General features: G+C 38.1%; 1 protein-coding gene across 4 annotated transcripts in view; it reads left to right on the top strand.

Moving 5' to 3' along the window:
- The window catches only part of ADAMTSL1 (ADAMTS like 1), a 475,795-nt gene that overhangs the window by 149,283 nt on the left and 299,142 nt on the right, over positions 1-27,370 (top strand). For all 4 annotated transcript variants that reach the window (XM_062208161.1, XM_062208159.1, XM_062208160.1 and 1 more), the window contains exons 6-7: positions 13,500-13,574; positions 17,391-17,548. In XM_062208161.1, the coding sequence (XP_062064145.1) occupies positions 13,500-13,574; positions 17,391-17,548 (233 nt within the window). The remainder of the gene's footprint in view (positions 1-13,499; positions 13,575-17,390; positions 17,549-27,370) is intronic.

The following is a 27,370-nucleotide window of genomic DNA, read 5'->3' as shown; positions in this document are numbered from 1 at the left end:
AGAAAGTGCGAGAAGTAGAAAGAGAAGGAAGAATTTATCAAATAGCTCCCATTTGCTGGTGAATAAAAAGGAACCATCTTTGCCTGAAAAGGCATTACAGTTGCTTAATGCAAACAAAATGAAATAGAGCAGGATCAAGGTGCTGTCTCTGCTCTATAATGGGAAAGACTGTTTACCAAGAGTTTTCAGTCTTTCCACTTCTCTTGGTCACCTCTTCTTGACTTCCCAGCCCAATAAAAGAAAAACAATTAAATATAACTGACACTACTTTGCTTTTGATTCTGGAAATGTAAAGGTTCATTTTCTTAGAAATTTTATGGACTGAAACTGTATTATGTGATTTCCAAGTATACTCAGATTTATTGGACCTAGGACCAGCCTGTGTGCTCATTTGGAGTCCTCGCCTGTGCCTAGGTGTGTTCTGAAATTATGTGACTGTCTGAAAGTTCTCTCTCCACCTTCCTTGCATGCCAAGGACCAAGTAAACTAATTTTTATCAAGATAAAAGGAAACTCCTAGCACTCACGAATGTGCCTCACAGACTGATTAGTAATGACTATAAATAAACATATTTCTGGATTATCAGTCTGGCTCAAATATTTTGAGGTGAAGTATGTGTAAAATAATACTGAAGTATTTATATTATATGGTTAAAATACATATGAAATTTTAAATAGAGCCCAACTCATTGAAGAAATTTCTGTTTTGTAGCTGTATGGTTCAGGCTATATGTACAAGCCACACCCTACATATATTCATCTATTCTAGAGCAAATATTTATTAGGCCCCTGCTGTGTATAGAAGAACTCTTCTAGGTGCTAGAAATACAACAACAACAACAACAACAAAACAAAAACAGATGTTCATTTTTCTCATGAGACTTATAGACAAGTATCTAAATAAATGGATTTATGAAATGTGGTGACCTGGAGGGGAGGTAAACATTGTGGTATAGTGAGTAAAGCCACTGCCTGCAGTGCCGGCATCCCATACGGGCTCCTGTTCCAGTTCCGGCTGTTCCACTTCTGTTCCAGCTCCCTACTAATGTGCCTGGAAAAGCAGCGAGAGATGATCTAAGTACTTGGGCCCCTGTACCCATGAAGGATACCTGGAAGAAGCTCCTGGCTCCCGTCTTTGGTCTGGCCCAATCAGGGCCTTTGTAGACTTTGGGGGAATGAGCCAATGGATGGAAGATATCTCATTTTCTCTCTCAATATTTTTTTTTTAATCTTCAAAGAAAAAGGAATGTGGAGAATGGAGAAAATAAAATAGGGAAAAAGACAAACACGAGATCAGAATGGGCTGACAATCAAGGCTGTAGGAAGACGTTTCAGTGTTAAGTCGGTTAATAAGGAAAGGACTTTGTGATAGGCATTTGAGCACGGATGCAAGGGAAGTTGAAGTAGCACACTGAACAAGAGTTGGGAAAGAGAATTGCAGGCAGAAAAGAGCAAATGCAAAGGTGCTGAAAAACTTGCATTTGTGACATGTTTAAGAGTGAGGAAACCATTGTGGCTAAAGTAAAGTGAGCTTTAAAAAGACTAGAGGATGGGCCGGCGCAGCGGCTCACTAGGCTAATCCTCCGCCTGCGGCGCCGGCACACTGGGTTCTAGTCCCAGTCAGGGCACCAGATTCTGTCCCGGTTGCTCCTCTTCCAGTCCAGCTCTCTGCTGTGGCCGGGAGTGCAGTGGAGGATGGCCCAAGTGCTTGGGCCCTGCACCCCATGGGAGACCAGGAGAAGCACCTGGCTTTGGCCTTGGCCTTGGATCAGCGTGGTGCTGGGTTGAACCAACAGAAAAGGAAGACCTTTCTCTCTCTCTCTCTCTCTCTCTCTCACTGTCCACTCTGCCTGTCAAAAGTAAATAAATAAAAGACTAGAGGATGAGATCAGGCACACTCAGGCTGGTTAAAAGAATAAGAAAAGAAGGCAAAAAGGAGGAAGGGTAACGTGGGGTTTTATCATGCTCTTAAAACTGTGCATATGAAATACATGAATTTTGTTCCCTTTTTATAAATAAATTTTTTAAAAGACAGGAAATTATGAAGACAGGGAGGTTATGAGTTATAGTGAAGAATGGTATGAATATTGTAGAACTTATATTTTAGTCCAGTTGAGTTGAGAAGTCACCGGAGGTTTTTGAACAGAGAAATTGTTTCATTTAATTTTTAAGACCTGTTGCATCTACTAGGTTGAGAATGGATTACTGGGTCCAATTAGGGAGGTGGGAATAGCAATCAAGTAGCTGATACCTTATGCCTGGCCAGGGAGAATGATGCTTGCACTGTACCAGTAGTTGTGGAAGGGATGAGAAGTGATTTGATTCCGGATACACTGCATTTCTTTGAATCTAAAATATCATTGATTGAAATGTGTACCATTATTTCATGTGTTACAGAAAGAAAAAAAAATGTTGATGAGATGTAGAAAACATGATACAGTACTTTCCAATCACTTGGATTTTTATTTCATAGTCCTTAAAATCTTAGATTTAGAAATATTTTCCCTATATTATACTTGTGCATACAAAAAGAATAATTCATACATGAAACTTTTTCTCAAACTTTAACTCTTTTCTACATTCTTTCAAATTTAGTTTAGAGGGAGAAGAAAACAGAGAAAGAGCACACCCATCCACAGGTGGGATTGTGTTGGTCTGATGCCAGGTGCTAGGAACTCAACCCCAGTCTACCATGTGGGTGGCAGATTCAGTTACTTCAGCCATCAGTGCAGCCTCCCAGTGCGTGGGCATTCATTGGAAGCTGGAGTCTGGAGGCAGAGCTGTATATGGAACTCAGGCCCCCTTGTGGGAGACACAGATGTCTTAACTACTAGGTTTAATGTCTGCCCCCTTTTTAATCAACTTTATTCAGTCCATTTCTGTGCATAACCAGATCCCTGGTGATACAGAATTTTTAAAGGACTTCACAAAAAAAAAATTAAATCCATTGATCATGTTGAGTGAAATATGCTGGATACAGAAAGGCAAATACTGTAGGTTGTCCCTTATATGGGGGAGCTAAAATTTAAAAAGAAAAAAAATTAAAACAAAACCAAAAAGAAAGAAATGCCTGTATCAGTGTTGCTGAAAATATAGCTTTGTCAAACTTTGTTTGATATCTTTATCAAACCAGTGGTTAAGAATGTTATACTATATAGTTTTAATGATCAGCGATTATTTTAAAATTTACTGTATATGGCTAAAATGGTCATGTTTCCATTTGATTATTATTAATAGTCCTTATCTATGTTATCAATGAACTAGGATATTTTTACTTTTTATTGTTAATCTCCTTATTTAGTGGCAGATTAAGCCCACGATTGGAATGAAAATTTAAAATGTGTTACCTCAAAAAAATAAAAATAAAAAAGGGAGAGGCAAGAAGAAAGGAAGCAAGAGGGTGGAAGAGAAGAGGGAGAGAATATCATAAGAGTTGTATCTAGGAACTACATTGAATCTGTTCTGTTTGTATTACTATTACATTAACATGGAAAAATAAAGTATCGGGGGAAAAAAGAACTCTTTGCCTAATTTCAGGTCACAAAGATTTTCTCCTTTGTTTTCTTCTTAAAATGTTATAGTTCATTTGTTTAAAATATAAAGCTCATTTCTAGGTTAATATTTTTGTACATGCATGTCCAGTTTTTCTAGCACTATTTGTTAAAAAGGCATTTATTCCTATTATTTGCCTTTAAAACTTTGTCAAAGTTTTATTGGTCAGTTTTGTGTAGGTCTATTTCTAGACTCTGTATTACTAAATATTTGTTTATCCTTTCACCAATACCACATTGTCTCGTATATTATAGCTTTAAGGCAGGTCATAAAATTGGATAAAATTATTCCTGTTTATTCTTCTTTTCAAATACATTTTGACACTTCTATCCTTCATCTTTTCATATTAATTCTGTAATCTTATAAATATATATAATAGAGACTTTCTAGTATTTTGACCAGAATTTTATTAATTTTACAGACTGATTTAGAGTAATGAATTAACATCTTTACCATGGTAAATTGTTCAACCTGTGAAGATTTTCTATCTTTCAATTTATTTAGACCTTCTTTGATTTTTTCATCAGTCTTTCTTAGTTTTCAACATATATATCCTGTACATTTTAGTTGGATTTATACCTGTTATTTTTTTGCAACTGTTGAAAATGATAATGAATACTTTATTTCCATTTCCAACTGTGTATCACTAGTTTATAAAAACAAGATTGATTTGTGTGTCTTGGTCATGTATTATGGAACTTGCTAAACTCACTAAATAACATAAGGCCTTTTTGGCAGAATATTGGAACTTTTCTCTACAATCATATTTACACAAAAAAGATGGCTTTGCGTCTGCCTTTTCAATTTCATTTTCATTTTCTGGTGTTAGCATACTGGCTAGGACACCTAATATGGTGAATGGGAGTAGCAAGAATGGACATCTTCATCCCAATTCCCAAACTTGAGAGAAAAGCATTCAGTCTGTCATCATTAAGCAAATTAGCTGTAAGTTTTGTTTTTGTTTTTTTTTGTGTGTGTGGATGTGAAGGCCCTTTATCAGACAAGAAGTTCCCTTCTTTTCCTAGTTTGCTAAGGGTTATCATCTTGAATTGATTTTAAATTTTATCAAATTTTCTTTTTGCCTCAATTGATATGTTCATTTGGTTTTTCTTTTTTAGACATTTGTTGTGAAGGATTGCATTATTTGGTTTCAAATTAAAAAAAAAACAGCCTTGCATTTCTTGGATAAACTCTACTTGGTCATTTCCATTCTTTATATAGAAAATGGGTTTAATTTGTCAGTATTTGGTTGAGAGCTTTTACATCTATTTTAATGAGAGATAATGGTCTGTAGTATTCTCTTTTTTGTCCTTTCTGTCTGGGTTTGGTATCAGCATAATGTGGCCTCATACTATGAGTTTGGAAGTGATCCCTCATATTTTATTTTTCTGGAGGAGATTGTATAGAATTTATGTTATTTCTTTAAATGCTTGGTAGCATTCACCAGTGAGACCCTGTGGACCTGGATATTTCTTTTTCAGAACATATGGAATACAGTTATAATAACTATTTTAATATCCATTCTGTGTTTTGATTGATTTTTCACTTCAGTGTGGGCTGTATTTTTTTTATTTCTTTGTGTGCCTGGTCATTTTTGACTAGACTCCAGACATTGCAAATTTTATTTTTTCGGGTACTAGATATTTTTGTATTTCTATACATATTCTTGAGCTTTGTTCTGGGAACAGGAAAGTTATTTGAAATCAGTTTGATCCTTTTGGGTCTTAAAATTTAGAAGGTGAGACCAAAGACATGTTTATTGTAGAGCTAATTATGCCCTTTCTGAATACCGAATGCTTCATGTTTCATTTTCCAGTCTGACTGGTTGGGTGGGGCACTATGCTCAGCCCTGTGTGAGCGCTGTGTGGGCTTCTATATAATTCTTTGTGTGGTCCTTTTCCCTGCTTCACATAATTGCCTCATTTCCATGTGTTGATTAGTATGCTGCTGGATACTTACAGGAATCCCGCTCAGGTCTCCAAAATCGACTCTGTATCGCTTCTTTTTTTTTTTTTTTAAGATTTATTTATTTATTTGAAAGGCAGAGCTACAGAGAGATAGAGGCAGAGAGGGGAGGGAGAGGTCTTTCATCTGCTGGTTCATTCCCCAATTGGCTGCAACAGCCAGAGGTCAGCTGATTTTAAGCCAGGAGACAGGTGCTTCTTCCAGGTCTCCCATGCAGGTGCAGGGGGCCAAGAACTGGGGCCATCTTCTACTGCTTTTCCAGGCCATAGCAGAGAGCTGGATCAGAATTGCTGCAGCTGGGACTCATATCGGTGCTCATATGGGCTGCCAGCACTGTAGGTGGCAGCTTTACTCACTAAGCCACCAGGCCTGCCTCATTGCTTCTCTTTTTGGTATATTGTCCTGCAAATTCTAGCTGCTTCGTTCTCTGTTCTAAGTTATGTCTCCTCATCTCAGCTATGGCAGGATTACTGCCTTGGTAAGAGAGACTATAAGATACTATTGATTATGAGATGTATTCTGATGTTATGTGAGTTATAATATAAAAAGTTTGTTCCTCTTAGAATCAATGAGACAGAATATTCTAACAATAGAACCATCTAACTGATGAGATAGGAAGGTGAAAAGGAGATTCCAAAGTGTGTAGTCTGAATAAATGGAATAATGTTCTCCAACTGGCGATGGGACTGGCATCTTGTTTGCACCATGTAGTGTACATCCACTACTGTGAAATTGCTGGTAAACTGAGTGCAGAGACGGAGAGGCTTGAACGGCTCAAATGAACCACTTTCCTTATTTCACTGGATATAGTTTAAGAGTAGAAAAATTGGCACGAAGCTCTAACATATATCATTTAAATTCCTGATTATAGACTATTTTTAAATATGATCAACTGTATTAACATCATTTGGTTCTTTGAATTAAGTTAAATGTAATATCAGCCCAATTGGCTTAGAGGGAAGAGTCCTTTTTAAAAAAAAAATGAGCTTATCAATAGATCTAAAACTATGATTACGTCAGGTGTCAGAACAGAAAACCCTTTCTTTCCAAAATGTTGTCATTGTTACCTTTCTTGATACACAAGCAAATAACACAGAACATTCCCACATGACCAAAATTGAAAATGAATATAGTATGTTCTATATTGAAAGATTTATTTGAGATCATTTTCTTGAGAAAGGGCATTTCAACTCATATATGTGAATTTATGATTTCTATATTAAGTTTGTCTAAATGAGAAATGGTTATCCTTTTCTTTTAATCTTTTTTTTTTTTTTGACAGGCAGAGTGGACAGTGAGAAAGAGAGACAGAGAGAAAGGTCTTCCTTTGCCGTTGGTTCACCCTGCAAAGGCCGCTGCGGTCGGCACACCATGCTGATCCGAAGCCAGGAGCCAGGTGCTTCTCCTGGTCTCCCATTCGGGTGCAGGGCCCAAGCACTTGGGCCATCCTCCACTGCACTCCCAGGCCACAGCAGAGAGCTGGACAGGAAGAGGAGCGACAGGGACAGAATCCGGTGTGTCGGCGCCACAGGCGGAGGATTAGCCTATTGAGCCGTGGCGCCAACCAGTTATCCTGTTTTTGAAACAGTTTTTTACAATTAGGACTGATGATTAACCACCCAGAAATATGTCCTGAACACTGGTATCATGTCTATGTCAACAAAGCCAGAATAGAGGCAAGCAGATGCACTTCGTGGTAGAATAGTGCACTCTTGCAGGAAATGCACCAACAGGAATGTGTGGTATGGTGGGAGAGGACGTGGCCGTGTACTCCCCAGCCAGAGCAATTGCATTAATCACTGAGAGGACAGAGGTTTCAATGCAACCAGATTGCTCACATATTCTGGGATACATCAAACACCTCTCTGTGCATGACACTATAGTAGATGCCAGGTAGAATGCTCCAACCTGTCCAAATCATTGAGAATTTGTCAGCAATTAGGACAATTATTAATTCATGCACAATTCAAAGAGTGACTCTTATCAGTGTGCAGTGAATGAAATTTAAAACTGGGGCTAGATTGTAGTTCAGTGGGTTAAGCCACTGCTTGCAAGGTTGGCATTCTGTATTGGAGTGCCTGTTTAAGTTCAGGGTTCTTATATTGGAAGAACTAACTCCCCATTAATGCTTCTGGAAAAGTAGCAGAGGATGGCCTAACTACTTAGGTCCCTGCCATCCATGTGGGAGACCAGGATGGAGTTCCTGCATCCTGGCTTCAACCTGCTTCAGCCCTGGCTGTTGTGGGCATTTGAAGATTAAACCAGCAGTCTCTCTACATCTCTAGCTCTTTCTCTTTCACTCACTCACACACACACATTCTCTCTCCTTTTCCATCTCCTTCTCTCTCTCTGTCACTCTGCCTTCCAAATACATAAATAAATATTTTAAAAATATTAAAAAACTTAAATTTTCTTCCTAGATTTTGTCAACTTAAGATACATTTCTTTTTTATGAGATTTATTATTTTTAAACATTTTATTTTAGCTTTTAATTAGTTTTTAACATATCCAATGTGATTTTTAGATACAATTCTAAGAACATAATGATATTCCTCTCCTCTCTCCTTCCCTCATTACACCCTCTCCTTTCAGCCTCCTTCCTTCTCCCTTTCTGTCTTTTTTTTTTTTTTAGTTTTTGAGATAACGTATTTTAAATTTACATTACAGTGAAAAGACTTAATCCTTCACCAAATAAGAAGCTTAAAAATGAAAAAGCAATAAGATCCTAAATTTAAAAAAGGAAAAAAGAAAGAAATGTCCATGTGTATCAGTATTGCTGCAAATATAGTTTTGTAAAACTTTGTTTTATACCTTTGTCAAACCAATGGTTAAAAATGTTATACTACTATAGTAGTAGTGATTTGTGATTAATTTAAAATTTATTGTAGATGGCTGAAATGATCATTTCTCCCAATTATCTATATTCCCACTAAAAAATAGCACCATTTATTTTTTTCTAATTTTTTTGCAGTTTTTTTTATTAAACTTTTATTTAATGAATATAAATTTCCAAAGTATGGCTTATGGGTTACAATGGCTTCCCCCCTCCCATAACTTCCCTCCCACCCACAACCCTCCCCTTTCCCGCTCCCTCTCCCCTTCCAAGCACATCAAGATTCATTTTCAGTTCTCTTTATATGCGGAAGATCAGTTTAGTATAAATTAAGTAAAGATTTCAACAGTTTGCCCCTATATAACAACACAAAGTGAAAAAACTACTGTTGGAGTACTAGTTATAGCATTAAATAACATTGTACAGCACATTAAAGACAGAGATCCTACATAATATTTTTTAAAAAAATTAATTTTCTATGCCATTTCCAATTTAACACCAGGTTTTTTTTTTTTCATTTCCAATTATCTTTATATACAGAAGATCGATTCAGTATATAATTAGTAAAGATCTCATCAGTTTGTACCCACACAGAAACACAAAGTGTAAAAATACTGTTTCAGTACTAGTTATAGCATTACTGCACATTAGACAACACATTAAGGACAGATCCCACATGGGATGTAAGTACAAGTGACTCCTGTTGCTGACTTAACATTTGACACTCCTGTTCATGGTGTCAGTAATCTCCCTAGGCTCTAGTCATGAGTTGCCATGGCTATGGAAGCCTTGAACATTACCATACCATACAACCCAGCCATCCCACTCCTTGGAATTTACCCAAAGGAAATTAATTTGGCAAATAAAAAAGCCATCTGCACATTAATGTTTATTGCAGCTGAATTCACAATAGTTAAGACCTGGAAACAGCCTAAATGCCCATCAACAGTAGACTGGATAAAGAAATTATGGGACATGTACTCCATAGAATACTATACAGCAGTAAGAAACAATGAAACCCAGTCATTTGCAACAAGATGGAGGAATCTGGAAAACATCATGCTGAGTGAATTAAGCCAGTCCCAAAGAGACAAATATCATTTGTTTTCCCTGATCGGTGACAACTGAGCACCAAAGGGGAAACCTGTTGAAGTGAAATGGACACTATAAGAAACAATGATCTGATCAGCTTTTGTCCTGACTCTAGATGTACAATGTAATACTTTATCCTTTTTAGTATTTGTTGTTGTTGTTGTTGTTGTTGTTGTTCTAGTACTAGTGGTTGAACTCTGTAATTAACACACAATTATTCTTAGGTGTTTAAATTTTAACTGAAAAGTGATCCCTGTTAAATATAAAAGTGGAAAAAGAGAGGGAGGAGATGTACAATTTGGGACATGCTCAATCGAACTTGCCCCAAATGGTGGAGTTAGAAATGTGCCAGGGGATTCCAATACAATCCCATCAAGGTGGCATGTACCAATGCCATCTCACTAGTCCAAGTGATCAATTTCAGTTCACAATTGATGGCTCTGATAGGTCTAAGAGTCAAAGGGGTCACACAAACAAGACAAGTGTCTGCTAATACTAACTGATAGAATCAAAAAGGGAGAAAAGGATCCAACATGGGAAGCGGGATACACAGCAGACTCATAGAATCGCAGATGTCCTAAACAACACTCTGGCCTCAGAATCAGCCCTTAAGGCATTCGGATCTGGCTGAAGAGCCCATGAGAGTATTGTAGGCATGGAAAGCCAAGATACCATGGAAAAGAAAAAAAAGAAGAAGACCTAAATGAAAGATCTCTGTGAGTGAGATCCCTGTGGAAAGAACGGGGCCATCAAAGAAGGAGGTACCTTTCTCTGAAGGGAGGAGAGAACTTCCACTTTTTCTAATTTTTTTAAAGATTTATTTATCTATTTGAAAGGCAGAGTTACAGAGAGGCAGAGGCAGAGGCAGAGAGATAGAAGTCCTCCATCCCCTGGTTCACTCCTAAAATGGCTGCTCACCAGAGCTGGGCCCATCGGAAGCCCAGAGCCAGTAGCTTCATCCAGGTCTCCCATGCGGGCACAGGGGTCATCTTGCACTGCTTTTCCGGCATCCCATATGAGCACCGGTTCTAGTCCCTGCTGCTCCTCTTCCAATCCAGTTCTCTGCTATGGCCTGGGAAAGCAGTAGAAGATGGCCCAAGTGCTTGGGCCCCTGCACCCACAAGGGAGATCAGGAAGAAGCACCTGGCTCTTGGCTTTGGATCGCGCAGCTCCGGCAGTTGCAGCCATTTGGGGAGTGAACCAACGGAAGGAAGACCTTTCTCTCTGTCTGTCTCTCTCACTGTCTGTAATTCTACCTGTCAAATATATAAATTAAAATCTTTTAAAAAAAGATAATAGCTGATGTTAACAGATGATACATACATAAAAGTTTCCCTGGATAAACACGTTGATTATATGCAGTGTTACATAGAATACAATGGGTTTCTTATGTTCAGAGCTCTTCATTTTTTTGTTTGTTTGGTTTTTTTTTTTAAAGATTTATTCTATTTATTCGAAAGAGTTACAGGCAGAGGTAGAGACAGAGAGAGAGGTCTTCTGTCCGCTGATTCACTCCCCAGCTGGCCACAGCGGCAGAGCTGCGCCGATCCAAAGCAAGGAGCCAGGTGCTTCCTCCGGGTCTCCCACATGGGTGCAGGGGTCCAAAGACTTGGGCCATCTTCCACTGTTTTCCCAGGCCATAGCAGAGAGCTGGATCAGAAGAGGAACAGCTGGAACCAGAACCAGCACCCACATGGGATGCCTGTGCTTCCGGCCAGGGCTTCAACCCGCTGTGCCACAGCACTGGACCTATGATTCAGAGCTCTTAAGAAACTAACCAATGCACTTTGGGAATTTTTTTGAATGACACATATCTTGGGTTCCTTTTTCAGGGACCATCTGGCGAGCCTGGAACTTTGTTTTCTTTGTTACTGAATCCAGTATTTTGCATGAAGCATGACAGTGAGAGGCACCCGGAAATATTGCTAGAACAAAGTGATTTCCTAATGACCTGCCAGGGGGTCAACCCTTTCTGGAGAAATGAAAGAATGGACTTCCTACCTCTGTGCTCTGTGCTGCTGACTTTGTGCTGAGCCATTCCATTTTTCTCTTTAATGATACAAGTGCAAGAGGGTATCCGTTCATATTCTGCTTTGCCCTGGTTTACTTTCTGCCTTCTCCGTCCTACCCTCTTTCCCCAGCAACCTTCCAGGTTTCTCCCTTATCTTCGTGGAGGCTCTAAATGTAACTGCATCAGCCAGAAGCCAGGGTTGATGCCCCAGTGGTGGAATGTGAGTCATGGCTCAGCAGAACAAGAGGGAGGCTGCAGGAGCTGTGTGGGGGTCAGGAGGCTGCCGCTGAGTGCTGCTAGGCCAAACAGAAAGCTTCCCTTTAACTTGCACTTTGTTTGACCTGTGGATAAACAAAGACTCTATTTCTAGAGTGATCCCATTGTTTTAACTGCTTTGAGTTTCTTTTGCAAACTTAAAAATTCGGGTCTTTATGCAAGGCATTTAAAGCCCTGTGGACCCAGTCCCAACATTTTCTTGTCATTGTTCTTTTTCTGTATCTCATCTTACATTTTTTTGTTCTTAAATGCCGAAAAGCTTTGAGCTATCTGAAATTCTGCCTTTTCTTCAACAATGCATGACCTTATAACAACTATGAGGTTGCAGTGTGAGTAGAATATTGAGAATTGTAGAGAAGTTGACGAATGGCACCCCTTGAGGAAAATGTGAGGAAAATGTGAGCATGTGAGTCTCATCTGTCATTCGACATTCAGCAGTTCTATGGACCGTGGAATACTGAGAACTCTGAGAATAAGGAGTCTTTCCATCCTTGTCCTGAAAGAGATTGGAATACAGGGAGGAAAAGAGTATTTACAGCATGCCTACTGTGTTCCAGGCCGTACAACTACTCGTGTATGTCTGTGTTTGTAGATTTACAGTAGCATTTTCTTTATTTTACTAGTGAGGAAACTGGGGATTCAAGAAGCTGGATAACTTCTGAGATTCACTTATTTAAACTAAATTCTCCTCAAGATGGGATGGCGATGTTAAGGTTCAGAGAAATTAAGTAAGTTTGGCGATTTGATTTACACTAAATTCTTCTGGTGACAGGATAACTAGGTATAGAATTGGGAAGATAAAATCAATAAAGAATTCCATAGAGCACCTTCATAAGTTGGTGAGTTTTAAGAAAACCTGCCTTTTGATGTCTTCAGTATCTTCATATACATTTGACGTTGGACTTATTATATCTCTCACAGGCCTCACTTGTTCAACATAAAGTCCTCTTTGTCTTTATCACCAGTTTTGCATGAAGGAATAAACTGTATAATTTAGGTGAATGTGAAACTCAGTGAATAGAAGTTATGTAGTCACAAATGGAGTTCTGCAGAAGAATGCTTCTGATGTATTTGGGCTGCATGTGGTCTACCTCTTTTTTAAAATTTCTGTTTCTAATGAGTTTAGGCTCAATTTGCAAGGCAGGCAAGAAGTAACCCAGTGTAAAATGATCTGTAATCTAGAAGGGTGTGTGTGTGTGCAGAGATACATTAATAATCACTTATGGGGCAACTACTATCAATAATATTAAATGGATTTGGATTTCTCAAGTACTAGGAGGTTTGGTTTCTACCTTGGAATGGTTGGAAGAACACAAATAATATATTTCTCCTCCTCTCATTTATCCTACTCATCCAAGGTGTTCTACCAGAGAGTAATCATATTTTGAAATTCAACCTTTGAACATTAAAATTTATTTTTATTTTTAAATTCAACACAAATACTCTAATCTAGAGAAAATTGATGGTATCACACAGATTTTAAAGTCAAACATGAAAACTTACAAATTAATTTTTTCCATATTATCAAAATCCATGTTTTCTTATAAAGGCCAAATCCACTATGGGTTAACCAGTAACTAGCTTCTGTGGCATATTTAATTTGAGGAAAGTGGAGATTTTGATTTCTAAATGTTGGCTTTCACATTTCAAAGACTTGTAAAAGTATGAGTCCGTTTTTGAGGTGTGCTAAGTCAGTGTCATTTTATAGGAGGCCATCAATAATTCGTTGCCAAATTATGTGTTTTTAAAATCGTGTTTTGTTTCTCTCTAGTGGATGATACTGTGGTTGCCATTCCCTATGGAAGTAGACATATTCGCCTTGTCTTAAAAGGACCTGATCACTTGTGTAAGTAAATGCAGTTGTTTTTCTTTAGGGACTGGGAGTTTTAGTCATTATTATTTATTTTTTGTTCCCAGAAGAGATTAAAACACAGGAGTACAAATCTTTCTACTCTATCATAATATGACATCACGAGTGCTTCTGTTTATCTTTTGGCTGCCTGATGAGATGGCAGAAATCTCACTGGTAATTATCTCTAACCACAGTCATCCTGAAACATACAAAATAGATCCTCCCAATGGGTTGTTCGTGAGTTAAGCACGTGTTTATGCTTTTGTAAATATTATATCTCATATTCTCTTTTCTCCCTTTCCACTCAATCTCAATCTTTTTCCTGCGTTGCCTCTCCTATTTGCTTTCTCTTTCTAACCCTCTCTCCTCATTTTTATTTTTTTATTTTTGACAGGCAGAGTGGACAGTGAGAGAGAGAGAGACACAGAGAAAGGTCTTCCTTTGCCATTGGTTCACCCTCCAATGGCCGCCGTGGCCGGCGCACTGCGGCTGGCGCACCGCGCTGATCCGAAGGCAGGAGCCAGATGCTTCTCCTGGTCTCCCATGGGGTGCAGGGCCCAAGCACTTGGGCCATCCTCCACTGCACTACTGGGCCACAGCAGAGAGCTGGCCTGGAAGAGGGGCAACCGGGACAGAATCCGGTGCCTGACGGGGACTAGAACCTGGTGTGCCGGTGCCACAAGGCGGAGGATTAGCCTGTTGAACCATGGCGCCGGCCTCCTCTCTCCTCCTTTATTCATTTGCTTTTTCTTTCCACTATTATGTTCCATTACTTTAACAGTACAGAAAAACACAGAAATACCAAATAAGCAACCTAACACCTTGGCATTTAAAGAAAACCCTCATAGTAATGGTTAAGTATGCCATGTATTAAAGACAATTCAGTATCCTCACTTCTTAGGGATAGTTTTTGTGACTCAGGATTGAAAGATAATCATGGGGCAGTCATTGTGGCACCTGTGACACCGGCATCCCATATGGATAGAGGTTCAAGTCCCCACTGTTCCGCTTTTGATCCAGCTCCCTGCTAATACTCTTGGAAAGCAGTGGAAAATGATCCATGTGCTTGGACCCCTGCACCCACATGGGAGACCTGGATGAAGCTTCTGGCTCCTGGCTTTGGCCTGGCCCAGCGTGGGCCACTGTGGCCATTTGGGGAGTGAACCAGCAGTTACAAGATCGATTTCTGTCTCTCTGTCTCTGTCTCTGTCTCTCCCTCTCCCTGTCCTTCTCTCTCTGTCTTTCTCTCTGTAGCTCTGCCTTTCAAATAAATAAAATATATCTGAAAAAAATACAAGTAATCATAACCTCAAAGATCCATTTGTAGTGTGGTCCCACCAGGTTTGTGCAGAATTGATCTTCAGTCATACCAAGGCATCAGTACCCAATTGCATCTTTTTTATTACTGTTTAGCATTGTTTAGATGTAGACCTGTAAATTATAAGTAGAAATATTGTAGATTATCAACAAAAGGGAGAGTGAAAGGAGATATGCTGGCATTTTCTGTGAAACTCAGTTTCAGTTGCTCTCTTAAGCATTTCTAATCTCCTCCATGCTAATTTTTCCTCCATTTCTACAAAGTCATCTATCATCTTCTGCTCTTTCTTCCATCCCACACACATGCTTATGGAACCAATGTAGATAGCAAGCATTTTGCCAATTGCATCATGACTGAAATCATGCTAGAAAGACAAATCAGAGTCTACAAAAGTTAATGGATCCTATTGTATTCTTTCTAAAAATAGCAATAAATACATTTCATGAAAGAAATTAAATTTGAAAGGTTATTTGAAATAAGGGAGTAAGTAAAGGACAGTTTAGACAAGACCCCCCAAGAATGCTAATAAGTTACCTTACATGGATCGAAGTTCTTTTCTAACCCTGAGCAACTCCATCAAATAGTGTTCCCACGTCAAAAGATAATGTGTGCACTCTTACCATTCATACATTTATTATTTACTTTGAAAATTGAACAGACGTAACTGCTGCTATAACAACCACATTCAAAAATGGTACTTTTGTGAGCATTGACAGATTGAAAGAAAATATTCAGGCCAAGTTCATTGCCAGGTAGAAGACTGACTCCTTCTTGCAGAAGGAAGATTTAAGAAGAAAGTGTATCTTTACAAGTATATTCATCTCCCAGATTTCTTAATTATGTGATCACTAAGAAGCTGAAAAAATGGCTTTGTTTAGTTTAATTGTCCAGGGATTTTAAATGATATTCATAAATCATGCTGCTTACAGAACCTGCACACATCATATGTATAGCTGGGTATTTTTTGTTTTGTTTTAATTTTTGTATTTGGAATGATTCAGCAAAATGAATATGAAATCAAGTGATGCCCTGTTTCTCCATCAACTCTTTTGCCCTATACTCTCAGAAGCTGGTCCAGTAGTAGGATCCAAACCAAAACAAGACTAGGCAATCTAGTCCAGCCCCAGCTCACTTTTGACCAAAATACCTGGAGAGGGACAGCTAGGAGATGCCAATAAAATTGAATCAGATGCTCGCAGATCAGGCCTTCATCTCCAGGATTTTTCTGAAACTCAGTTAATTCACGAACTTGGATGTATTTCTGCAACTGCATGTAAGACAGCTTGAGAATCAAAGGCTGAAGGAAGGAAATTCAGTGTTGTTGCTTTCCTCTAGTGACAATGCCTGTGATTTCCCCACACCCATATTTTCTTGGTATGGCCTGTGTCCTGTAGAGCTCTCCATGCACTGATCCAGGGGAGTAAAGCCTGTCCTGTTCTACAAGAAGCTCCAACTAGGAGTCACTGTGCACATAATTGAACACCAGTATTTTCCAAGCTTGGTATTCTTTGTAGGGAAGAACTAGAAGTAGAACACATGAAGAATAATTTACTAGTAATACTTTAGGTACTTATTATCTTTAGAGAACTTATAAAATATATAAAAGGTGTTATTTTTATTGAAGCTGGGGCAAGAGACCCTGGAGCCCCACCTAAGCACACTATTTGTCTGCTGCAGTCACTGCCAAATGAAGGATTCTTGTGTAAGTGTTGGAAACCATTAACCTTAGTCCATTTATCTTCCTTTACACGGCAGACAGTTATTCTAAATCACCTATCAATCACTTGAGAACTTAATCTTCTCTGGAGCACACATCAGAATTATCATCATCCCCAACATCCTCTGACTTCCTGTTCAAACACAAGAATGCTCCAGGCATCAAGTCCCTCTTTCTTACGCACTTAGAAAGTATCATATATGTGCACACAACTGAATTAAATATCAAAAACAATCTTGAAATGAGACATAACTGTAAAGGACAGCCTCTATCCTTAAGTTACTCTTATTTCTTCATTTTGAGCAGCAAAGCAATCAGAAAGTTGATGCATGAATAAAAAGTCACACAGGAAGAAGCAACTCAGAAGTGTACCCTGGATCTCACAGAGCAAAAGAGAAGCTGGGAAGTATCCTAGACTGAGGGCCATCAACACTGAAGTCAATAAGACATATATTGATAATGGTTGGGTTAAAGAAGTGGGGCAGTAGTATAGTAGGACCCCTGAAAGAGGATATCCAGAGATTCAAAGATTTTGTGACATGGTACCTTAAATTCTTGGCTGATGAGTTTTTAAATCATTTTATTTGCAGTATGGAATCCCATGTGATCCAGCATTGGCTTTATATTTTGTTTATATCACAATTTTGTCAGCCACAGAATACCAATAATTATCCCTCATGTAGCTTTATATTTTATTGGATGCAGTGCATCTGTATGTGATCTGTGGTAGCCCTGGGAACATCTTTCTCTTCTCTTCATATGTTTGATTATGTAGATCTGGAAACCAAAACCCTCCAGGGGACTAAAGGTGAAAACAGTCTCAGCTCTACAGGCACCTTTCTTGTGGACAATTCCAGTGTGGACTTCCAGAAATTTCCAGACAAAGAGATACTGAGAATGGCTGGACCACTCACAGCAGATTTCATTGTCAAGGTGAGCCCATTTAGGTATCTTATTTTCAAATCATGTCCAAACTGATGTTACTTATAGTCTCCTAAAGAGGGAGAGAGACCTTATCATTGAGCTATGCCATTGGGAAGCCCATTGATTATCCAGGAAATGTTTAATTCAAGGATGTTGAGCTAGCTACATCCTGGACTTCACAAGGTCACATGATACTTTAAGGTCACCAGAAAATACACACATTATTAATAAAATGACACCTACCTAAGAAACCAAACTATCATTGGTAAGGAGATATAAATTATCTTGAAAACAATTAAGATACAGCAGTTGACTCATAAAGGCATCCTCAGTAAGTGAGTAAGTGAAAAATGCTAGCTGATGATCCATAGACTTGGTCAATTAATCATGCTTCCAATGGCACGTTCTGCTTTCTCTTGCACTGGCAACCAGACTAAGTTGTTTCCTTCTATTAGAGCTTCCCTGCTCTTCAAGGTAATATAAAACATATTGCTGGAAGCAACATGCACATTCTGTTGGAAAAATGCACACACTAAAAGAACATTTGGGAATCACAATAAAATAAAACATATTTTTTCTTTCAGTAGGTCAGGAGGACCTGAAGGATTTCAGCTGTAAAGCTGTAAAACTTGTAATGTGTCCAGGACTCCATAAATTTTTCATCATGGGAGTTGGAGCCAGAGGACATTTGATTTAAGCTAAGGCTTGATGACCCCATGGCAGCTGGAAGTAAGAATGTATGTAGGAAAATGTGATGGGCAGTGAGGTTGGATGGAAGAAGGGTTCCAGAGCACTGTCCTCTATCTCCGTTGGCAAAGTAGCTCTTTTTAATCCAGTGCAGATGCCAGCTGCATGAATGTGAACAAGAAGCTGCAAACCATCAGAGATAGCTCATAATAGAAATTATACTGTAGATAAATAGTTTCCATTAAGCAAGCAAATTCAGTAAAGGAGCAAGAGATAGCTCTATTCTTTGAGCCCTTGGAGTATTTTGAACTGATTACTTATACCATAGCAATTTCAATAGTGGACTTGCAAGAGTTAATATACATACTGAAAATGTAAAATTGGATTCAGGTAATATTATTCACATTTGAATAGTTCAGAGTATTGTCAACTGCATTTCAACTATCCAGTTGCCTTCTGCACATCACCACATGTGTATCCCATAGGCATAATGAGATCAACATTTCCAAAATTGAACTTATCTAGTCCAGAAACCTACTTTATCTTCTTTACTTCTTGTCTTATAGGTTAGTATACTATGCATGCAGTCAAGTTAAAGACCTTTGATTCTCCTCCTGTATGTGTCACCAGTCACAATTAAACTTTTTCAGTACTACCTCCATATCATCTCTCAAGAATTTTCTTTCTTCTCCATCCTTGCTGCTTCTGTCTTACTTTATGCCTTTGCATTTTTAAACCTGAACAAGTTAGCACAGACTCCAGATTAGTTTTTCAGCTTCTGATCCATTATCTGTGTTGCCCTCAAAGTAAATTTTACAAAAGCATAATTTCTTTTTGTTATCTTCCAGTTCCTCACCTCCACTCATTGTTTTCAGGTTAAAATGAAAATCAATGTCTTAGCATGTTACACTTGATAATCTGGATTCTGTCTACCTTTCCAATTTCATCTTTAACTATTCCCCTGTTTTAACCAACTGAACGAATGCAGACCCTCCAATATCTTATCCCCTCATACTTTTGTGTAATTCTGTGCTCACTAGTCAGAATGCTCTTCCACACTCTTCTCTAACTCCTGCTTCTTCTTCAGGATGTCCTCCTTCTGGAAGCAATCTGTCACTCCACCCCAGGTCCCTGGATATATTACCTCTTCCCATTGTGTTACCCAAGGACAAGAATTAAATTGTCTCTGTCTTCAGATCTCCCTAAATAGAACCTAATAAGTACCAACCATTGTTGCATGAAAAAAAGTATGTCTACTGCACAGCAATCATTTAAGTGGAACAAATGCTGATATCTCCTTTTAACCCACAAGGAAATTTGGCTTTAGGGCATTTGAGTGACTTGCCCAAGTTCACATCAGTGGCAAGCCAGAACTAAAAAAAATCACATCTCTTTATTTCTGGCCTGAAACTCACTTCAGTATTCTTCGTTGTTTCCAAGAGTATATATTTTTTCTTCTCAGGTTTCATTAGAAAGCCTCAAGAATCAAATAAACGTAAAGTTATTCTAAGATAGAATGTGTAGCTTGTAAAATTAGTTTATGCAAACTTGAAAATGAGCCAGAAATTTAAGAAGATATAGAAAAAAAGAAGAAAATTTATGCCTTCATGTAATTCATACTGGAAATTTTTTCTTTCCTAATTTTTCCCAAAGAAATAACTGAAAACCAAAGTTTATCATTTGAGTATTATCATTTTCCATTATTTAGGTGTTAAAATTATGCATAAAGTATGTAATTCAGCTTTTAGCATCATTCAAAGCATAATCTCTTTTGCACAACATATATGTTTACTAATAAGTATACTCACTAATCAGATCCTCTTTATGAATTTAAAAGGTGTTGGATCCAGATCTGAAACCAATCTCACATTGCTACATTTTATTAAAACCATTGAAATCTTTCTTCAAATTCAGTGAACAGTGTCATCCTTGAGATGGGGAAAATACCTTAAATGATCTGGCTGTGCAGCCCAGTGACTCAGAAAGTAGACAAAACCAGACGTACAGCCAAGAGCTATCTTTATAGACTAGAGAGAATGTGAGCAGTGCTGATTCTTCATGGCGAGCTGTGTGCCAGCTGTCTAAAGGAGGAAGGCTTGGCAGAATCTTATCTTTGAGATGTGTACATCTCAAAACTGTGATAGAAGCAAGTTCTCTACTCTTTTTTAAATTTATTTTTAATTAAAGATTGTACATATTCATTTTATACAACATGATGTTTTGAAATAAGAATATATTGTGCAACTGGTGCTGTAGTGTAGCAGGTAGAGCCGCTGCCTCCAGTGCCAGCAACCCACATGGGCACCGGTTCTAGACCTGGCAGCTCCACCTTTGATCTAGCTCTCTGCTATGGCCTGGAAAAGCAGTGGAAGATGGCCCAAGTCCTTGGCCCCTACACCCACATGGGAGACCTGGAAGAAGCTCCTGGCTCCTGGCTTCAGATCAGCCCAGTTCCAGCCATTGCAGCCATTTAGGGAGGGAACTAGCAGATGGAAAACATCTGTCTCTCTCTCTCTCTCTCTCTCTCTCTCTCTCTCTGCCTTTCAAATAAATAAATAAATATTTTTTTTAAAAAAGAATACTTTGTGAAATGCCTAAAGAAAGTAGGTTAATACATGCATTACCTCGTAGTATTTCTTTCTGTGATGAGAACACTTTAAAAGCTACCAGCAATTTTCAAAAATATGATACTCTGTTATCAACTATAGCCACCATATTGTACAATAGACCTCAAGAACTTATTCCTCTGTTTTATATCCTTTGATCAACACCTCCCCAACACCCCAGTTCTCAAACCCCTAACCCCTGTTACCAGATCCTGGTAACCACCATTCTACTCTCTACTTTCAGGAGTATGGTTTCTTTTAGATCCCATTTGTCTTGTTGTGCCTGACTTAGTTTACTTAACAATGAAATGTTCAGCTATGTTGCAAATGACAAGATTTTCTTCTTTTTGTAAGGCTGAATAATATTCCAGTATAAAGGCATAGATCACATAACATTTTTTATCCACTTACTCATTGATGAACACTTACATTGATTCTGTACCTTAACTATTGTAAATAATTCTATGTTGATCATGAAAGTGTACATATCACTTTGACTGATTTCATTCCCTTTGGATATACATGTAGGAGTGGGATGGCTGGGGTATATTTTAGCCTATTTTAAATACTTTGAGCAACCTCATAATGCCTTTACCAATTGACGTTCTCACACATAGTGTGCTAGACTTCCCTTTTCTGCACATCCTCACCAATGCTTGTTATCCTTTGTTGTTTTGATAAAAGCCATTCTAATCTATGTGAGGTAATACTTGCAGCTTTCATTTTTCTTCTGTTTCCATGATAATTAGTAATGTTGGGTGATTTTAAATGTACTGTTGGTCCTTTGTCATTTTTAAGAAATGTCTATTTGGGATTCTTCCCATTGTTAGTAGGGTTATTTGTTTTCCTGCTATTGAGTTGAGTTCCTTTACATATTTTGGGTGTTAATGCCTTATTAGATGTATGCTTTGTAAATGTTTTGTCCCACTCTATAAGTTGTCTCTTCCCTCTGTTGATTATTTCCTTTGCTACAAGAAGCTTTTGGTTTGACATAATTTCATCTGTTTTTGCTTTTGTTTCCTTTGCTTCTGGGGTCTTATCCAAAAAAAAAAAAAAAATCATGTCATGAAGATTTTCCTGATTATCTTCTTCTAGTCGTTTTGTAGCATCAGGGTCTTACATTTAAACCTTTAAGTCATTTCCAGCTGATTTTTGTGTATGGTATGGGGTGATTGTCCAGATTCATTCTTCTGCATGTAATATTCTGTTTTCTCAGCACCACTAATTGAAGAGACTGTCTTCTCCCCAGTGCATGTTCTTGGCACCTTTTTGAGATAAGTTGATTCCAAATACATGGATAATTTCTAGGCTCTCCATTCCTTGTTTTGTGTGTCTGGTTTCTACTGGTACCGAGCTGTTTTCATTATTCTAGTTTTATAGAAGATTATGAAATCGATTGTGTGCTATCTCTAGTTTAGTTCTTTTTTGCTAAGACTGCTTTGGCTAGTTGAGGAATTTTGTCATTCCATACAAATCTTAGGATTGGTTTTTCTATTTCTTTGAAAGCCTTTGGAATTTTGATAGGCATTGCATTGACTTTTTAGGTTACTTTGGATAACACTGACATTTTAACTATATTCTTCCAATCCATGAACATGTGATATCTTTCCCAATATTTGTGTCTTTGAATTTTTTCATCATGTTTTATATTTATAGCTTTCAGCAATAGGCCTTTGATCTCTTTGCTGGTATTTATTCCTAAGTAATTTTATATAGCCATTATAAATGGGATTATTTTCCTTTTTTTATTAAACTTTTATTTAATGAATATAAATTTCCAAAGTACAGCTTATAGATTACAATGGCTTCCCCCTCCCAAAACTTCCCTCCCACCCACAACCCTCCCCTTTCCCGCTCCCTCTCCCCTTCCAATCACATCATGATTTATTTTCAATTCTCTTTATATACAGAATATCAGTTTAGTATATGTTAGGTAATGATTTCAACAGTTTGCCCCCATATAGCAACACAAAGTGAAAAAAAATACTGTTGGAGTACTAGTTATAGCATTAAATAAGAGTGTACAGCACATTAAAGACAGAGATCCTACATAATATTTTTTTAAAAATTAATTTTCTATGCCATTTCCAATTTAACACCAGGTTTGTTTGTTTTTTTTTTCATTTCCAATTATCTTTATATACAGAAGATCGATTCAGTATATAATTAGTAAAGATCTCATCAGTTTGTACCCACACAGAAACACAAAGTGTAAAAATACTGTTTCAGTACTAGTTATAGCATCACTGCACATTAGACAACACATTAAGGACAGATCCCACATGGGATGTAAGTACACAGTGACTTCTGTTGCTGACTTAACAATTTGACACGCCTGTTCATGGCGTCAGTAATCTCCCTAGGCTCTAGTCATGAGTTGCCAGGGCTATGGAAGCCTTTAGAGTTCGCTGACTTTGATCTTATTCCGATAGGGTCATAGTCAAAGTGGAAGTTCTCTCCTCCCTTCAGAGAAAGGTACCTCCTTCTTTGATGGCCCCGTTCTTTCCACTGGGATCTCACTCACAGAGATCTTTCATTTAGGTCTTCTTCTTCTTTTTTTTTTCCCATGGTATCTTGGCTTTCCAAGCCTACAATACTCTCATGGGCTCTTCAGCCAGATCCGAATGCCTTAAGGGCTGATTCTGAGGCCAGAGTGTTGTTTAGGACGTCTGCCATTCTATGAGTCTGCTGTGTATCCCACTTCCCATGTTGGATCTTTCTCTCCCTTTTTGATTCTATCAGTTAGTATTAGCAGACACTTGTCTTGTTTGTGTGATCCCTTTGACTCTTAGACCTATATATAGATATGCTATTGAATGTGTTTTTCTATTAATTTAGTATCTTACTTTTCAAGTAATTGGCAAAGAAACCCAAGTGGCTACTTGTCACTATCTCCATGGAATTTTATTGCCAAAATATGATTTTTATTTCTTTAAAAGAAAAAGACATTTTTGTACAAGGTGAAGATTATTCTCACTGTGAGGGATTGTTGTATATTGCCATTGGTTCCAAAATAATGTTCTGAAATCTCCTTTTCTGACCACCTTTAGAAACATTATAAATTCTCATCTTATTTTCTAGGGGGGCATTTCTTCTAAAAATTGAAGCTTGTCACATAGCTGTACAAACACTTTTGGCAAAACTAGTATAATGGATAAGCATTCTAGGATTTGGTGTGTCCTGCTGCTTACTGGATTTGTGTCCTTAAGTATATTGTTTTACCTCCTGTTGACTCATTTATATAAATGTGCCCTCATACCAAGGGAGCCCTTGTGAGGGATTAAATTATATAATTTGTACTAAAGTGAGTATGACTGAATTACTTCCTTTCATCTTTTGAAGTACTTTAACTTCCAGTAAAACCAGTTTTAAAACTCTGTTTTTGTAAGAGCAGAAAACTGCTTCTCTGAAGCTGGTCAGAAACTGATCAGTTTATAAGTGCTGTGCCTATGAACAATTTGGCAGCAGTAACTAAGATAAATGGATGTGCAAGGCTGGCTATAGTGTCTGCCAATACAGTAATCAATGGAAGTCATCTGACAGTGAAGTGTCTTCAAAAGTTCATAGAAATTGTATATTGTGAACCTAAGAATGGATTTCAATTCTTTTGCACAAAAATAAACTTATGTTTAAAATCTATTTTTCTTTGAACATTTTGAAATGCGTTCATATTGAATGGCTTAGTATCCCTTCTTCCCTCTGAAGCTACAAACCTAGGGAAAGAAAGAAACTTGCTGATTCATAGGTCCATCCTACGTCAGAACCACCAACTTAGCTCTCCACATGAAAGTAGGTGTTTTTGTACATGTTCTAGTTTTTCCCATTTGAAAGATTTAGTCAGACAGCCCCAGATTAGATAGAGAAAAGTGAAAAGTAGCTAAACTACCAAAGTAGCAGAAACACACAGCAGAAGGGCAAATAGTAAGTATACTCAGAGCTAAAAACACTGACTCGCAGTTCATGTACTGATAACAAGAAAAGAGTTGGAAGTCAATCTATAAGATGCATTACATTTTTGTAGTTGGGGATTTGTTGAAAATGTTAAGTATCACCCCAGTTGTTGTCAAAGTGGCATTTTTGACTATTCTATGGGAACAGAAAGCTTATGATTCCCACTTGCAAAATTTAGAGTACTAGGCAGAGATAATACCTTCATAATTTTTTTTTTCCTGAACAGCCTTGACCACACTGGGTATATAATTTAACACCCAAATTTATTTTTATTGGTAGTAGGAAACAACACAAGGAGACTAGAAAAAATTACATGTGCGGAGTAATAGGAGTTCACTTCATTAAGTGTATATAACTTCCGTATACAGAGGGTCTTTAAACAGGTGATAGAAAATGTATGTTATGAAAAAAAATCTCAAGCATTTCCATTTTTTGTACAAAATAAATTTGTACTCATTATAACATAGCTGAACAGGATCCATTCTGAGGCACTAAGAAAAAAAGACTTCAATTTGAAAACAAGTCCCCACCAGAGCAACATATATTAAGCTAAAGTTGAGGCACTTTGCTTATTGACTCTCTGGAACGCCAAAGAATGATGCAGTCTGATTATTTTGACAGTGTTGTGAGAAGGATAGTGAAAGCTTTGGTAGAGAAATGCTTGGGGAAGCTTCTCCAGAATCCTTCCCTAAAACAATGTTCCTACTCACTCCTCTCTTAGTTGAGAACAATTCTGTGAGTTTGAATGGGAAATCTTCAGGCATCCACTTTACAGTCAGGGCTAGGCTTCTTCTGGCTTCTTTGTGTTTCTTAATTAGAAAAACTATTCTAAGGGCACCCATTTTTCTTCAGGTAATGATGTAAAAATGACTACACTGACATGGTTGCATTCCCAGGAGTTTCAGTTCTTTAGGAACACACAAACGGCTAGTATCATAGCTTTCAAAAGTGTTTGGATGGAGCTTATGTTGAGGAATAAACTTTATTTTTTAATCTCTTTATTGTTTGCCCATGAATGTTTTCCTCTGTTTTTAAAAATTTATTTATTTACTTGAGAGGCAGAGAGAGAGAGAGAGAGAGAGAGAGAGAGGTCTTCTATCCGCTGGTTCACTCCCCAAATGGCTGCAATGGCTGGAGCTGCGCCAATCCAAAGCCAGGAGCCAGGAGCTTCTTCCAGGTCTCCCATGCCCATGCAAGGGCCCAAGAACTTTGGCCATCTTCCACTGCTTTCCCAGGTCATAGCAGAGAGCTGGATCAGAAGTGGAGCAGCCAGGACCCGAACTGGCACCCATATGGGATGCCAGCACTGCAGACAGGCTTTACCTGCTACACCACAGCCCCAAATGTTTTCCTTTTTAAACTATTTTTATAAATAGAACAGACTTCATAGATACAGTTTTGAAAACATAGTTATACTTCCCACTCTCTTTCCTTTCCAATTTTTCTCTTAATTTTGTGATGACATTTATTTTATAATTATTAGCTTAATCCTCCACTAAATAAAAAATTCAACAGTCCCTTTGTATATCCCCATTTAGGAATGGCTTAAAAATGGGGCAAGTAATCTAAGGTATCTACCCTCTCTTAGCTTGTAATGTTATTTATGAAATGAAACTGGATAGAGGGACTGGTGCTGTGGTATAGTAGGTTAAGCCTCTGCCACTGGTGCCAGTTCAGGTCCCAGATGCTCCACTTCCAATCCGGCTCTGTGCTGGTGGCCTGGGAAAGTAGCTAAAGATAGCCCAAGTTCTTGGAACCCTGCACCCATGTGCAAGACCCAGACGAATCCCTTGGCTCCTGTCTTTGGATGGACTAAGCTGCAGCCATTGTGGCCATTTGGGAAGTGAACCAGCAATTGGAAGACCTCTCTCTCTCTCTCTCTGTCCCTCCCTCTCTCTGTTTCTCAAATAAACAAATAAATGTTTAAAAACAAAACTGGGTTGAAAATGTTGAAATAGTGATGTATATAATTGAGTATTAAAACAAAATAAAAGGTAGCAAAGCTGGAGTTGTTCGCTGTGGGCCATTGTGATTAAGAAAGCTTTTAAGAAAGCCTAGGGCAGCCTCTGCATCTTGGGTAGATTTCAAATACTTAATTACTTTCTCTACTGGAGGCTGAGCTTTGGCTAATGTTTAAGACCAGGATGGTTTCATACCGCCACCCAGCCTATTTTTAAAGTACTCCCCATACCAATCAACTTCTGTTCATTAAAGGGAAAATCTTTATCCTAAGCCAAATGTTATTGGAAGGAAATTATTAAATCAACTTTAGGAAAGGAAATAAGTAAGCAGTGATTCGTTTTCCTACCCAATTTCTACAAATAATGATTCTCCCAATAAATATACCCTTTTTGCTAATAGATTATGAGAGTTTAAAAAGCTAATTAGAAAATGCTGTATTTTTGTTGGACTTCATAGTGCTTTGTTGGGTTTCTCACATGGTTTTACCACCTGCACAGTTAGGTTTAAGATACGGAACAAGGAAACTGACTCCTGCCCAAGCCTTCCTCCGCTGGCTCCACTCTGCTCATTTGCTTCCTGTTCTCCTCTGGGCACTGGGTATTCTTTCAGTAGATTCGGATCTTCT

The sequence above is a fragment of the Lepus europaeus genome, chromosome 12, assembly GCF_033115175.1.
Source record: "Lepus europaeus isolate LE1 chromosome 12, mLepTim1.pri, whole genome shotgun sequence".
NCBI classification, from domain to species: Eukaryota; Metazoa; Chordata; class Mammalia; order Lagomorpha; family Leporidae; genus Lepus; species Lepus europaeus.
Note: the sequence above shows the minus strand (reverse complement) of the source record. Positions and strands in the feature narration are given on the sequence as shown.